The following is a 14,270-nucleotide window of genomic DNA, read 5'->3' as shown; positions in this document are numbered from 1 at the left end:
CTGTCCTCACAAAAGTACCGCGTCATCACAAAAGTACATGTTCAATACTTTTTTGCACCATCACAAAAATAGTTCCACTATACATGTTCAATACTTTTTTGCACCAGCACAAAAATAGTTCCACTATACATGTTCAATACATTTTCTTGTCAACTTAAGGATTATATTAGGAAATAGAAAATGCCTCAGACCCAGAGTCTAGCCCACATCAGGGGTGGTTACACAGGAACCCCACGAGTTTTTTCTGGCTAATGACTTCAACAAGATGAAGTCCAGGAATATGAGAGAATATATTAAGGAAAACAGAGGAGATTTGTGAGCATACGAGAAGACTTTTTCTCGCAGCTGTAACACTTGTAATTTATCAGATTCAGACCCCTTGTAGATTCAGTTAAACATGAAAACATATTTCCCTGATTGGAATTGTTTCAGTCTACACGACACATACAAACTTAACCGCAAACAACACCAGCAACAGTAGCAACAAACAACAAGAACAAATGCGCTCACATCACAACAAGCTTAAATGAAGAAAGGAGTGTTCCTAAAAATCAAACCACAACAACAAGAGGTTTCATAATGTTAAATTTACCACCAGGAACAGTCAAACCAAGATCACACGAGTGAGCAACTTCACCCCACATCTGACCTCCTTTGCGTCTTTCCAAAAAAATCTCAGCAAAAAAAACCTCCGTCCTTACTTGATCCTCACTCCTACCTCCTTTAGGACACAACAAAACCAGCTTCCCACCGTAACACACGCAGTGTATATACCCAAAAACAAGCGTCTCAGCCAACAAGGCTTCCACGCCTTTCACCACTCCCCAACACCTCTGCTTCGGGTCATACCATCTTAACTCGTTCTTACCAGAATCGTGATAGTACAAAACATCATCAACGCCACACGCCCTCCCCCACTCCTTGGAAGCCAGCACCTCGTCCGTTTCCCATTTACTTTCCTTTGGCTCGTAAACAAAGCTCTTCCGACGATCCCTCATGTACATCTTACCACCCATCAGCACCTCATCCGTCCTCAAGTTACGTATCTCCATCCCTGCTGGCTTTGTCGTCGTCGTCATCCACGTTTGTGTTTCGGTATTGAACACCACCACCACCTTCTTTGACTCTGAGGTTAAGTCTTCAGGTCCAATAACGTAGATCCTCCCATCCATATAGTAAGCGACTGTATCACACATGGGTAAAGGCATGTTTGGGAGGGGTTGAACAGTATGAGATCTACAGTCGATGCTGAAAGCACTCGATGTCACCTTCCAGTCATCAACGTAAAACCCACCAAACACGTATATCATCGAACCTACTGCCACAACGCTTCCACGGCGAGGCAAAACGGGAAGCCCAGGGATGAGGACCAAGCGGTGGTAGTGGCCGATGCTGCGAGTATAAAAACGGTCAACGCCGTTGACGAGGTTACGGACTGAAACATAGAGACAGTGTTCAGCGCAACCCGACGAAGATCGTCTCGCGTATAATATCTCAGGCGACGAAACGATGAGTGAGCGGAAGAGTTTCGAAACGAGGGAGACTCTTGGATAGTCGCGTCTAGGTACACGCGCTAAGATGTCAAAGGCGACGTCCTCGGGAAGTGACGTAATTGGATCCGACGACGGTTGCTCCTCTGCCCTAGACATCGGTCAAATCAACAATCACCGCGAGAGAGAGAGAGAGATTGCGAAAACCCTAACTGGCTACGAAATTGATAGCATACGAGAAGACTTTTTTTTTAATTATTTTGTGTGTTTTATATCTTTTTTGTCAACTGATTTTGCCCATTGGGCATTACATTTACAGTGGTACAACTCATAAAAGATTAAGGACAAGACAGGCTAGACAGCCTGACACGTTGAAAAAAGTGTTCAATTTTTTTCTTTCCGACGGTGTGTTTTGCTGGCCCAAAAGAAATCAAATCGTTTAGGAGCGGTGGCCGACCATATTACTTTACTTGTATTTTATCATAAAGTAACAATGGAAGTTATCTTGTGATTGCATGCATACATGTACTTGTTCTATACTTGTATGTTACCCTAGTCCATTCAACTAGGCTACTGGTAGAGTACAAGTCTATACATCTAAACAGCTCCAAGAAGATTGGACTTCGTAAGACTCTTGTCTTCTACACTGGTCGTGCTCCTCATGGCCATAAAACTGAATGGATCATGCATGAATATCGTCTAGACGATAATGAAAATGAAATACAAGTACGTACGAAAATATATCACATTGTATATTTATAAATATAGAGACCATATTATGCATAATGTGGACTAATTATGTGTGATTTGTAGGAAGATGGGTGGGTTGTATGCAGAGTGTTCAAGAAGAAGAAGGATTTCACCAAAAACAAGAACATGATCAAGATCATCACCAATACATAAGCACTAACAATGATCATGATCACCATCATCGTCAGCATTAGCATATCATATTGAATCTAATTCAAACAATCATTCTTCTTTGATCCCTCATTCTCTGGACCATCATCACATCGGAAGACAGGTCCACATGCCATTACATGAGTTTGCAAACACTTTAAGCCACGGGTCAATGCATCTCCCTCAGCTCTTTAGCCCTGACTCGGCCCAACCGTTTGTGTCGTCAATCAACACAACAGACATTGAATGCTCACAGAATCTACTGAGGCTGACTTCTAACAACAACTATGGTGGAGACTGGTCGTTTCTTGACAAGCTTCTCACTACAAACAACATGAATCAGCAACAGCAACAGCAATATCAAATGCAGACTATCAAACATGTTAGACTAAAAACTGCATTAGTTTGTACAAAAGCCTTTTTTGATTTGAATAAATTTAACATTCTTTCAAAAAAAAAAAAATATCAAATGCAGACCAGTCACACAAAATGTTTTGGTGACTCGAGTAACAATGACCAGGCTGTTACTCATGACAATGGTGGTTCTTCTTCATCTCCAGATAATCAAAGGTTTCCGTTTCACTATCTGGGAAACAATGCTAATCTTCTCAAGTTCCCAAAGTAGACTAATCAAGTTTGATCAGTTTCATGTTTTCAATTTTATTCTCTTATTTAAGCCGTGGAAGTTGTCATAGAAACAAAGTACATGTTCTTGAAATCTGTTTTTGTTCTTTTTATAATTATGTCTTTCGTTATTGATCTCCTGTTCTGTCTCTCCGAGGATTAGTACCGGGTCATCACAAAAGTTACATGTTCAATACTTTTTTGCACCATCACAAAAATAGTTTCCACTACACATGTTCAATTCTTTTTTCTTTACGTTTCCAAAAATAGTCTGAAAAATGTATATATGTCAACATATGAAAAGATTTTTTTATTATTTATCTTGTGTGTTTTATATATCTTGACGTACGGCACATGCGTTGAAGAAAAAAACAATGTTTAATTTTTTCTCTCCGACGGTGTGTTTTGCTGGTCCAAACACAAAAGAAATCAAATCGTTTAGGAGCGGTGGCCGACCAAATTACTTTACTTGTATTATATCAAAAAGTAACAATGGAAGTTATCTTGTGATTGCATGCATACATGTACTTGTTTTGTTCTTGTATGTTACCCTTACTAGTCCTCCATTCAGCTATAATTTTCCACTAGATTTTGACCCGCGCTTTTGAAGCGCGGAATATTTTACGATGAAAAATTTCACTAATAATTTAATAAATATTTTGGTAATTTTTAAAGAGTGTGTATTTAAAATATTTTTGCATTTAAATCAGTATTTTTAAATTCAACCCGATTGTGATTATACCGGTTAATCCGGAGATCTGACAATTCAATTTATGTTTCTAAAATATTCATATTAAAAAATCACTAAAACCCGAAACTAACCGATTGAACTGATGGATGACCGATATATAATCTAATTGGATTTAAATTGTAATAGTTTCATAATTTGTAATCTTATAATTGAAATTTTAAAGTTCACTATTTTGAAATTTATGAAATTATGACGTTTCTACAAAAATTTAAAGAGAAAATGATATATATAAAATAATTAAGATTAATTATTGTATTATTTGGAAACATTGCTAGTAGTATAAAAAATATATTGTTTGGAAACATTGATAGTAGTATAAAGAAATAAGTATATTGTTTGGAAACGTTGATAGTAGTATAAAGAAATAAATATATTGTTTGAGAACATGGATAGTAGTATAAAGAAAGAAACATTAGTGATTTAATGTATGTTTAACTATAAAGTATAAAGGTGTATTTAATTTAAAAACTTATAAAATAAATGTTAGGTCCAACAGAATGTTTCTGTTTTAATAAGATAGATTATCAAAAGATGTAAGCCATATTTTATTTTCTCAAAACATACAATAAGAATCGAATTATACATATGTTTTATATTTTTTTTACTATATATATATATGTTTTGATTGTCAACCAAACCTATATTTATTTTCTCAGACTTCTTCCAAGTTCTAAAGAACATTTTTAGCATTCTAAACAAAATACACGGTGAGCCGACCACAGTTTGTTTTATGATGGGCCCAATCATTGCCGCCCCATATTGGCACAAGGCGCTTTTGAAGTTGAAGTCTCCACCACAAAGCCTCTAATAAAATAACTATTTAGACTTGTTTCTTTTTTCTGTTAATATATATAGTAGTACTAGTGGTTTTCCGGCGCTACGCGCCGGGTTCGGATGTTAGCTTGTTTAATAAGCTATAAATATTATGGTTGTTTAAATTTGTAATTTGTGCTAAGCCGATGTATACCGGAAAGACATGGTATTTTGAAAAATTCAGAACTCTTAGCTGATAATTTGTGTAAATCTGGCTGTTCAAATATTATTGGGAAGGCATGGTGGTTTGTAAGAAAACTTGTTGGATTTTGTTTTACAATGTATATATTTTTCATTTTCACGTATGTATTTATTTGATTATTGCCGTTGTTAAATGATAAAGTGTGAGAAATCTTAATAAATAAACAATAAATTATTTTATTTTATTTTACCCAAAATTAATTTTAAGAATATGGAATTGTAATAAACCTTAAAAAAAAAAATTCTATAAATCTATTAAATTATATAGTTACAAATTTTTCTTTGAGTTTTTAACGGACTTTAATAAAGATGATTTGTGGTGAACTCAAAAAAGTCTCAAATAGGTGACAAAAAATGGAAGTTGGTGTAGTTTATGGTACAATATAAAAAAAATATAAAAAAAAATGGAAGTTGTCCACATGGATACGGATCCTCCAGTTTGGTTAACAGAGTCAATATGAGTCTGTAATGTTGCTGACAAAAAAATATAAAAAATAGAGTTTGGTATAGTTTATGGGCCAGAAAAATAGAACCTGAGTAAACTCTTGTGTTTGCTGTTGTCGGAAAAATCCACACTATTTCCTCTGATTCTTGCTGGGGTTTAGCGATTTTAGTTTGTGAGATTGATGAAAAATAATTGTTTTACAGTGTTATTGATGAGAGATTTGTTTATATCAGCTTCGTCTACTCTGAATTTAGTTTTATATTTACTGTTTAATAATATATCTTCTCAGTCTCTACAAATCGTTTTTATTTAACTTAATGGTATAAATATGATATATATTTGACATATTTTATTGGTGGTGTTAAATCTTTTATTAATATAGCTTAAAACTTTTAAATGAATCCCTTTTATATATTAGAGAATACTTTTGATTAATGTTTTTTATGTTTGACATGTATGATATATATATGATATTTATTTGACATATTTTTATCGGTGATGTTAAATATTTTATTAATAGAGCTTAAAAAATTTAATAATGAATCCCTTTTTTAAATATTAGATAGTACTTTTGATTAATATTATTTTATGTTTGACATGTATGACTTATAAATTTAGTGTTTTAAGATATATATTTTTTTGTTTTTTAGTTAAACTTATATCATTTTTTGAAGAGTTAACTTTTAAAGAGTTAAAGGGTTTACCTTTAGAATAAATGAACACCTTTAGAATATGTTTTTGTTTAAGGGTTTACCTTTTCGAATATCATAGTGACGTTCTTTCTTAAACTCTCAAATGATACGAAAAACAGAACGGTTGGTTATAGTTTGGTGTTCAGTTCTGATTTTTCTCAGATTGGTACAAACTAAACCGTGAGTAAGATCGATATCATTGCATGGCCGGTTTCTTCCTATCTTAACCCCTTTTAAAATTTCTAATATTAACATTAAAATGCATGTGAAAAACAAACCACGTCATTTAGAAGTAAAAGTGTTATGAAAAGAGTCTAATTAGCTTCCCCTTCCGTGTACATGAGGCGCATCAGTACCATTATTACTACAATCACTGTGATGATTCTCATGATCATCATCTAGACAAGCTTCTTCTATGTTTTCATCTGTAGTAGTAGCAACCTTTACCGACTCATCTCTATAAGATTTCCGCATATCCATGACTTTAGACCCCACAACATAGGCAAGCGAACCAGTTCCCACGCTTGAATGCATCGTCTGGCATTGCTTGAGCAAGTCATTGTACTGTACGTGCAAATTACATTTAACACTTAAAAGCTTTTCTGGCAAACTCTTTGAGTACTAACTCAATCACTCTTACCTTCGGGCAAGCCTGAGTTGGTTACGGTGCTCAGAGGTGCTGCTCAACTCATAACAACCAAGTAGAAATTTCCAAACTTCAGCTCTAATAGACGGATCAATGCCCTATAAACATCATACATTTAAGAGCATGAAACATCAAAAACATCTTGAGGAAAAAAAGGAAGAAGCATATACCCCCAAACTAATTAACTTGAGGGCTTTTTTGGAAACCAGAAACTCTTCCTTCACTATCAGAAGACGCCTGCCACTTCTCTGGCTTAAGCATTTTGCCAATCTGTGCAGCATTTACAAATCAACTTTTACTTATTTACATACATTGTGTTACAGAGAAGATGGAATAAGAAGAAGAATCAGAAAAGGGTAGTAAAAGAGAAAGAGCTTACAGTGATAACAACCTGAATGTGTGACTGTGAAAGACAAGGCTCGTCAAATCTCGAACAAAAGATCTAACTTTCTGCAAACTCACTACACCCGCTTTGACACAGCTCCATTGTTTTACCTCTCCTCCACCAGAACACATCAATCCTCTCACTTCACAACTCTTCTGAAACGTTCATCATCACTTTATATACATATCAGCACCATCTTATATAGAAACAAATAAATCAATAAGGATCCACTATTTATTCATTATATAGAATCTAAAAAAACAGATCTTTACTGTGATCAAAACTCACATTTTCACAGAGATACAAAAAATTAACAAACTTGAGTTGCATTTAATCCAATACAAAAAAAACATGATTTAGATTTCAGACAGGACATGAGATAGAGAAACAGATCACCAGACCGGTCAAATTGAGTTTCCTTAAAAAAAAAATTAAAAACAGAAACTTTCCTTAAACATTTACATACATTTAGCGCTCAAGATGAATATAAATGGATGCAGAGAGAGAGAGAGAGATAAGGGAAGAACCTTGAAGGGTCAATAATCATGAAGGATGATGATCTTCTCGGATCTCCATTGTTTCATGGGCGACGGAAAGTTTGTTCCTTTTGTTCCTTTTTTTTCTTCTCTCTCCTTTTTCTGATCAAATTCCTTAGAAACACAGCCTACAACAATGGTCAGCCGGTCATTGTTCTCAGACAGTGGTGCGACCCGTCTCCTGTGTTTCAGGTAACGACCGATCAGTTCTTTGATTTTGACTATATCTGATTGTTTTCAATAATTACTTTTCACTCACAAAACAAAGATCTCGAAAGTCACTGAGATGTTGATTAAGAAGTTTGCAAAATTCCCCTCAAGCAAATTGTCTCTTTCCGCCCTGCGCCTCCGACGAACCGAATTTGAGAACGTCAATCAACAGCGGAACAATTCTTAACCGTAGGATCTTCACCTTATTGGATTTCACTAAAGAGAGATTCACAAGAACCGCAGTTGCGTTCACTTAAACCATCGCGTATCTCAAAACGATAAGCGACCTAAGCGAAGAGATCAGTCTCGCTGTGCAGAGACTGATTCTAGAACCTTCGTCGAGCCTTGTGACGCGTCTGATCGGGATCAAAGCTTCTTAGATCTCTGATATTCGATTGCTCTTTAGTTTCAAATCGCGTGTACTCGATATAAAGGACGCAGGCGCAGAGAGTGAAGAAAACATGTGAGACACACCAACCAACGTGGTTTCGACACATGGCGTAAAATGCTCCCATTTTCTTGGGCGACGTGGACACAGGAAAAGACAGATATGTCTACTTTATTGTATTAGATATAAATGTTAGTTTTGTGGAATCAACAAAACGTTATATTTACGTTGGAATGAGATGAGAAAGGAGTTAAGATGATTCTTTTCATGTAAAAAGTCAACCTCTATTTTTTTACCAATAGTGATTTTGAATCTTGGCCATGTTCTTTATATGATCGCTGGCGAAGTGGTGATTTGAGATTGGTATTTAATGCAAACTATAGTGTATATTAGTCAAAAAAAACTATAGTGTATATATTATTATATCATAAAAGGTCGAGGCTCAATCACATACTTTCTAGATGCCAGGCATCCACTAAGATAAGACAATATCTTAACAGTAAATGTCTTAGATTATGCCCATTCTCTAAAGATCAACATCAGAGATTTTAGAAGATGAGATTCAAGATTTGATCACATAAGGAATCGACGCTAAATAATCGGCTAAGGTCAACTAAATGAATAAAATAGTAATTTTTGAAACTTTTGAGCATACTTTTACTACTAAAAATTAATTTAGAACCAGATTTGGATTTTCTGCTTATTAAAAAAAACAAAATAAAATAAGCTTCACAGATAAATAATTTTTTAAAATTATTATTTAGGTAGCGGACGTCAAATTGGTTCCTTTATTGTTACTTAGAAAAAGAAAAAAAAACAAGAAAAACTGAGGAAAAGAAAAGAAAAGGCGTAGGGTTTTTGTACTAATGAAACAGGAGCTGCGAGACTCTGTCTTACGATAAATTTTGTTCTTTTGGGTTCGCTCAGTCATCGCCAGTGGTTTACGGGTTTGGTACTATTCCTTCTTGTTCGAGCTGTTACTGAAGTATAGATTTTTTTTTTAAAAAAAAAATTGATTTAGATTTTGTATAAGCTATCCTGTAGCGTTATGATATTCGCTGAATCATTTGTATTCGCTGCTTTATGGTTTATGATTTTTTTTTTAATAGTGTTGGTAGCTTTTGATCAAGCAATTTGGTTTTTGGTAAAATCAGATTAGGTGAAACGGTTTGGTTAGTTCTCGATTTGATTCTTCACATAGATTCCTGGAAACATTCGATGCATGTTTTGTCTTCATTACCTTGTGGACTAAAACCTATCTCCTTATTTATTTGATTGCAGCTTGATCTGTAACTGGTCTGAATCAGCATCTTGAAGGAGCATTTGACTCAATCTTCTGTCTTAAAGTAGCTAAGTAGTGGTTCTGTAGTTTTCATTATGATGTCAGATTCGTGTCTCAGTTAGAGCAGTTTTTTTGAGGATTGTGTTGTTGTTATAATGGATAACCAAAGACATCAGCAGCCTGGATACGAGACTGTTCCTCAACCCTTTATGCCTGATCAAGCGGGTGCTCGTTTTCTACCTCCCAATCCGAACGCTTCTGATGTTAAACCCGTTCATAACTACTCCATACAGACAGGGGAGGAGTTTTCTCTCGAGTTTATGCGTGACCGGGTGATTATTCCTCAGAGATCTTCCAACACTAATGGAGCTGCTGACATGAACCCTAACAGCACAGGTTATATGGACCTTAGAAATTTGCTAGGGATAAGCCACGCAGGATCAGACTGTGCTTCGGATGTCTCCAGGCTCAGCGTTGCGGAGAATGGCGCGAGGGATTACGACAGAACAAACCACGAGTTTGGTAATAAGCTTGGCCATGTCCAGTCAGCGCCTCAAGCTTTGATTAGTAAGGATAGAAGTCTAGGAAATTTACATGGGTACGCAACTTCTTCAGGCTCTGGTAGTGTAACAGCGAAGGTGAAGATTCTTTGCAGCTTTGGTGGGAAAATACTCCCGCGCCCTGGTGATTCGAAGCTTAGGTATGTTGGAGGTGAGACGCACATTATTTCAGTAAGGAAGGACATATCTTGGCTGGCTCTGAAGCAGAAGATCCTTGAGATCTATTACCAAACTCATGTTGTGAAGTATCAGCTTCCTGGTGAAGATCTTGATGCGTTGGTATCTGTGTCTTGTGAAGAAGATCTACAGAACATGTTTGAAGAGTATTATGAGATGGAAAGCCGTGGGGGCTCTCAAAAGCTTAGGATGTTTCTCTTCTCCATCAACGATCTCGACGATGATGCTCTTTTGGGGGTTAATAGAAATGATGGTGGTGACTCTGAGTTTCAGTATGTTGTAGCTGTGAATGGTATGGACATTGGATCAGGAATCCTTCATGGGAGAGATAGCTCTTCAGCAAACAACTTAGCTGAGCTTGATGTGCGGAACAACGAGGGCATCAATAACATTTCTGGAGATGTTGTTGGAGTTAACGCACCGCAGTTGATGGCGAATGGCTTCCAACAGACCTCTGGTCAACAGTCAGAGTCTATTCCACCAAGCTCATCGCTTCATTATTCTCAATCTATTCCACCCAGTGCTGCATATCAGTTGCAGCAACCTCTCCCGCCAAGTTCTGCTCTTCATTATTCTCAGTCCATTCACTCGAGTTCCTCTATTCAGTATCCACAATCTATTACTCCAGACTCCTCTTTTCAGTATCCACAATCCATCACTACGGGGCCTGCCAGCTCCTATGGAATGTTCCCGCCGTATTATGGACACGTGGTTCAACATGGAGAACAAGAGCGATTTCCTTTGTATGCTCACAATTCTAACTACTCCGGTACCACTGAAACTACCGGTTCCATACCATTCCAAGGGCATGTCAATCAGCAAGGTGGCTGGGCTGAAGGGTATTTGTGTTCTGGCACTACACCACAAAGCACGCAAGCCATAGTAGAGGAGCAAAAGGTATCACCTGATACAAAAGTTCATGAGCATGCTGAGACTGAAAACCATAAAACTTTGGCAAAGGATCACCAGAGTCCTCCTCATTTAGATGACGTTGAGGTGAAGAATCACAATCAGGTCCGTGATGTGTCAGCAGCAACAACTAAACCTAACCAGGAGGCACATTTACTTCCCCCTCGAGGAGACACACGGCAGAACGCTCCTGCAAAGCCTGTTACTTACCGTGATGCTGTCATTGCTGGGCAGGTTCCTCCATCTGGTAATGAAGATCAGCTTTCAAATTCAAGTGGTACGTGTGGTCCTGTTCATAACGACTCTGAGTCAAATCTAATTGATCTGAACTATCCGGAGCCTGTGCAGCCTCCAGCGAGGGTATATCGCTCAGAGAGAATACCTCGCGAACAGTTAGAATTGCTAAATCGTTTGTCGAAATCTGATGACTCGCTAGGCTCTCAGTTCCTAATGTCTCAGTCACAAACGAGCAATGCACAGCAAGATGGAGCAAAAGAAGCAGTTGGACAGTCACATGAAGATTCCCAAACTGTTAATGGTGATGCTACCCACCAGAAGCATAAAAATGTTGAGACAATCTTTGGAAAAGTGGGGCTATCATCAGATGATACGTTGGACTCCGAGCACCTACGTAAAATTGCAAATCCTGATGATGCAAACAAGAACAGAGTAGTCAATGGGACAGATACTGAGATTGATGTTTCCAACTCGAGCAATGTAAACGCAGGCAGGGGTCATGTTATCTCTGAAGAGCAAGCTTCCACTTGCCGTTCTGATTCGCTGCAGGGAGACATTCTGATCGATATTAATGACCGGTTTCCTCGTGATTTCCTTTGTGAAATATTTTCAAAAGCAATCTCTGAGGATACATCTTCTGTCCATCCATATCCTAACGATGGAGCTACTGTTAGCATGGATCTGCAGAATCATGATCCTAAAAATTGGTCGTATTTTCAGCAGCTAGCTGAGCAACAGTTTATCCAAAGAGATGTTGCGAGTATAGATGGTATTTCAACAAACCTTGCGGATCCTCAGTTGACTTTAGGTCGAGATTATGGGGATGATTTTTCTGAAAGGAACGGGGTTGACACTAGCACTATTCTCCCTACTCCAGAGGATGATCAGATGAAGGTCACAGAGAGCGAAGAATTTGGTGCTATGGTGGAGAACTTGAGGGCGCCAGATTCTGAACCAAAGGTACGAGTTAGTAACAGCATTTTTATTTATTTTATAATCCCACAAAAAACACAAGTTTTACGAATGAGGATGGGACTTCTAGGATAAAAAGACAGAAACAAGGCATGCTGCACTTCCTCCACTTGGATCAGAGTCTGACTACGATGGCTTGCAGGTAGGAAAACCTCTGAAAATAACACCTTATAAAACATTACTAGCTTGCATGGGAAATGAATAGAATCAGCATTATGTCTGACCCTTGACTTCCATATATATATAGCGTGCTACATTTGGTTTCTTATTTTTGTTTGTTTGTCTTGTTTCATTTCCTGTGGTACTTCTTTTAAGCATTTCCCTGCCTCTATCCCCATGTGCTTCCACTAAGTCGTTTTATTTGTTTTATTTACGTATCTTATAATAAACACTTAAATATCACTAGATCATTAAGAATGAAGATCTTGAGGAGTTGAAAGAGCTTGGTTCTGGTACTTTTGGAACGGTGTATCATGGAAAATGGAGAGGATCAGATGTCGCTATCAAGAGGATCAAGAAGAGTTGCTTTTCTGGGCGGTCATCAGAGCAAGAGAGACTGGTGAGTTGTTTGCAGATCATGTCGTACGCATTTTTCTTTTGGTGATGCGTACAATTCATGGCTAATGTTATTTTCCACATTACTCTGGTTAATGTATTAACTGATTTTCTGCAGACTGGTGAATTCTGGGGGGAGGCTGATATTCTTTCAAAACTCCATCACCCGAATGTGGTAGCATTTTATGGTGTTGTAAAAGACGGACCTGGGGGTACATTGGCGACCGTGACAGAGTACATGGTTGATGGTTCTCTAAGGCATGTTCTTGTCCGCAGAGACAGGTAAAGTTATGCATACTAGGCCTTCTGATATCAGTTTGTGTTCATTTAACTTATGCACTCTTCTCTTTTATTTACATGACCAGGCATCTTGATCGTCGTAAGAGACTTATCATTGCCATGGATGCTGCATTTGGAATGGAATATTTGCACTCCAAAAATATTGTTCACTTCGATTTAAAATGTGACAATTTGCTTGTGAACTTGAAAGATCCATCTCGTCCAATCTGCAAGGTAACACGATATGGGTAGACGTTCTGTAGAAATTCATGTTTTTGAGATGATGTTACAACAAATCAGATTAATATCCACATGCTAATCGACCTCAGGTTGGTGACTTTGGGTTGTCAAAAATCAAGAGAAATACATTGGTATCTGGTGGCGTACGTGGAACCTTGCCATGGATGGCACCGGAGCTTCTAAATGGAAGCAGCAGCAAAGTTTCAGAGAAGGTAAAACATCCATTGAATACCCAATAGCTACTTTGACTTCAAGAATCACTAGTCGTTTATTTCCCACTTGAGAACTATTTTGAGAAGAGGATCTTATGCTAATACATGGCGTCATAGGATTATTCTTGACTGAGAATGCAAACAAACTATGAGATTTATTATAAGGTTTAATCCTTCATTTACCCGCAGGTTGATGTTTTCTCTTTTGGTATTGTTCTGTGGGAGATTCTGACCGGGGAGGAACCATATGCCAATATGCACTATGGGGCTATTATAGGTGCCATTCCTGTTCATTCTTTCATTCACGTTCAGAATGTTGTCGGTATGAGATTTGAATAGATGATGATTTTGTTTGTGAAAAAAATGCAGGTGGGATAGTGAACAATACACTGAGGCCAACCATACCAGCCTTTTGTGACGATGAATGGAGGACACTAATGGAGGAATGTTGGGCGCCGAATCCAACGGCAAGACCATCTTTCACTGAGATAGCTGGTCGCTTACGAGTGATGTCATCTGCAGCGACCCAATCCAAGCCACCAACCCACAGAGCTTCAAGATGAAAGAACTCTTCTTTTCATTATGTGCAGTGAAAAAGTCAAAGTTTACAATTCTTTTTTATTTTTTCTTCACTTTATATTCTTCAGTGTTTGAGGAGAGATATATCTCTTAGACTCCTTTCTTTGTTATCTTTTGACACAGAAAAAAACTAGAAAAAATGAAAAATAAATTTATATCACTGTTTTGTCTCTGTTGAATGCACCAC

General features: G+C 37.4%; 3 protein-coding genes and 1 pseudogene across 9 annotated transcripts; 2 read left to right on the top strand and 2 right to left on the bottom strand.

Annotated features, from left to right (window-relative positions):
• Positions 1-551: 551 nt before the first annotated feature.
• Positions 552-1,649, bottom strand: LOC108815480 (F-box/kelch-repeat protein At4g38940-like). The gene has a single exon (XM_018588069.2). The coding sequence runs from the start codon at positions 1,647-1,649 to the stop codon at positions 552-554; it is 1,098 nt and encodes a 365-aa protein (XP_018443571.2).
• Positions 1,650-1,983: 334 nt separating this feature from the next.
• LOC108815484 (protein SOMBRERO-like) lies at positions 1,984-3,032 on the top strand (annotated as a pseudogene).
• Positions 3,033-6,020: 2,988 nt separating this feature from the next.
• LOC108815885 (uncharacterized) lies at positions 6,021-8,117 on the bottom strand. 6 transcript variants are annotated; one of them, XM_018588415.2, is made up of 6 exons: positions 7,743-8,117; positions 7,475-7,664; positions 6,942-7,102; positions 6,733-6,832; positions 6,557-6,660; positions 6,021-6,453 (listed from the first exon to the last, which is right to left on the bottom strand). In XM_018588415.2, the coding sequence occupies exons 3-6, from the start codon at positions 7,076-7,078 to the stop codon at positions 6,360-6,362; spliced, it is 435 nt and encodes a 144-aa protein (XP_018443917.1). In that variant the 5' UTR covers positions 7,079-7,102; positions 7,475-7,664; positions 7,743-8,117; the 3' UTR covers positions 6,021-6,359. The 6 variants fall into 6 exon arrangements, with proteins under 6 accessions (XP_018443917.1, XP_018443915.1, XP_018443914.1 ...); XM_018588413.2 differs by having other exon boundaries at positions 6,021-6,480; positions 6,942-7,099; positions 7,743-8,115; XM_018588412.2 differs by having other exon boundaries at positions 6,021-6,480; positions 6,942-7,143; positions 7,743-8,114.
• A 751-nt stretch (positions 8,118-8,868) lies between these two features.
• On the top strand, positions 8,869-14,243 carry LOC108815796 (uncharacterized). Of its 2 annotated transcripts, none has more exons than XM_018588289.2 (9): positions 8,869-9,033; positions 9,363-12,206; positions 12,289-12,360; positions 12,625-12,777; positions 12,892-13,055; positions 13,139-13,286; positions 13,382-13,504; positions 13,694-13,781; positions 13,874-14,243. In XM_018588289.2, the coding sequence occupies exons 2-9, from the start codon at positions 9,519-9,521 to the stop codon at positions 14,065-14,067; spliced, it is 3,630 nt and encodes a 1,209-aa protein (XP_018443791.2). In that variant the 5' UTR covers positions 8,869-9,033; positions 9,363-9,518; the 3' UTR covers positions 14,068-14,243. The 2 variants fall into 2 exon arrangements, with proteins under 2 accessions (XP_018443791.2, XP_056846389.1); XM_056990409.1 differs by having other exon boundaries at positions 8,871-9,028.
• Positions 14,244-14,270: the final 27 nt, after the last annotated feature.

Source organism: Raphanus sativus, chromosome 7 (genome assembly GCF_000801105.2).
Source record: "Raphanus sativus cultivar WK10039 chromosome 7, ASM80110v3, whole genome shotgun sequence".
Lineage (NCBI taxonomy): Eukaryota > Viridiplantae > Streptophyta > Magnoliopsida > Brassicales > Brassicaceae > Raphanus > Raphanus sativus.
The sequence above is the reverse complement of the archived record's forward strand: the minus strand, read 5'-3'. Positions and strand labels throughout refer to the sequence as shown.

Coding starts and splice junctions, on each gene's coding strand:
- LOC108815885 (XM_018588413.2), bottom strand. CDS start 7,078: ATGTGTTCTGGTGGAGGAGAGGTAAAACAATGGAGCTGTGTCAAAGCG. Junction 6,833..6,941: donor ACATTCAGGTTGTTATCACT/GTAAGCTCTTTC, acceptor AATGCTGCACAG/ATTGGCAAAATGCTTAAGCC. Junction 6,661..6,732: donor TCAAGTTAATTAGTTTGGGG/GTATATGCTTCT, acceptor TGATGTTTATAG/GGCATTGATCCGTCTATTAG.
- LOC108815480 (XM_018588069.2), bottom strand. CDS start 1,649: ATGTCTAGGGCAGAGGAGCAACCGTCGTCGGATCCAATTACGTCACTT.
- LOC108815796 (XM_018588289.2), top strand. CDS start 9,519: ATGGATAACCAAAGACATCAGCAGCCTGGATACGAGACTGTTCCTCAA. Junction 12,361..12,624: donor CTGACTACGATGGCTTGCAG/GTAGGAAAACCT, acceptor AAATATCACTAG/ATCATTAAGAATGAAGATCT. Junction 13,056..13,138: donor GTTCTTGTCCGCAGAGACAG/GTAAAGTTATGC, acceptor TTACATGACCAG/GCATCTTGATCGTCGTAAGA.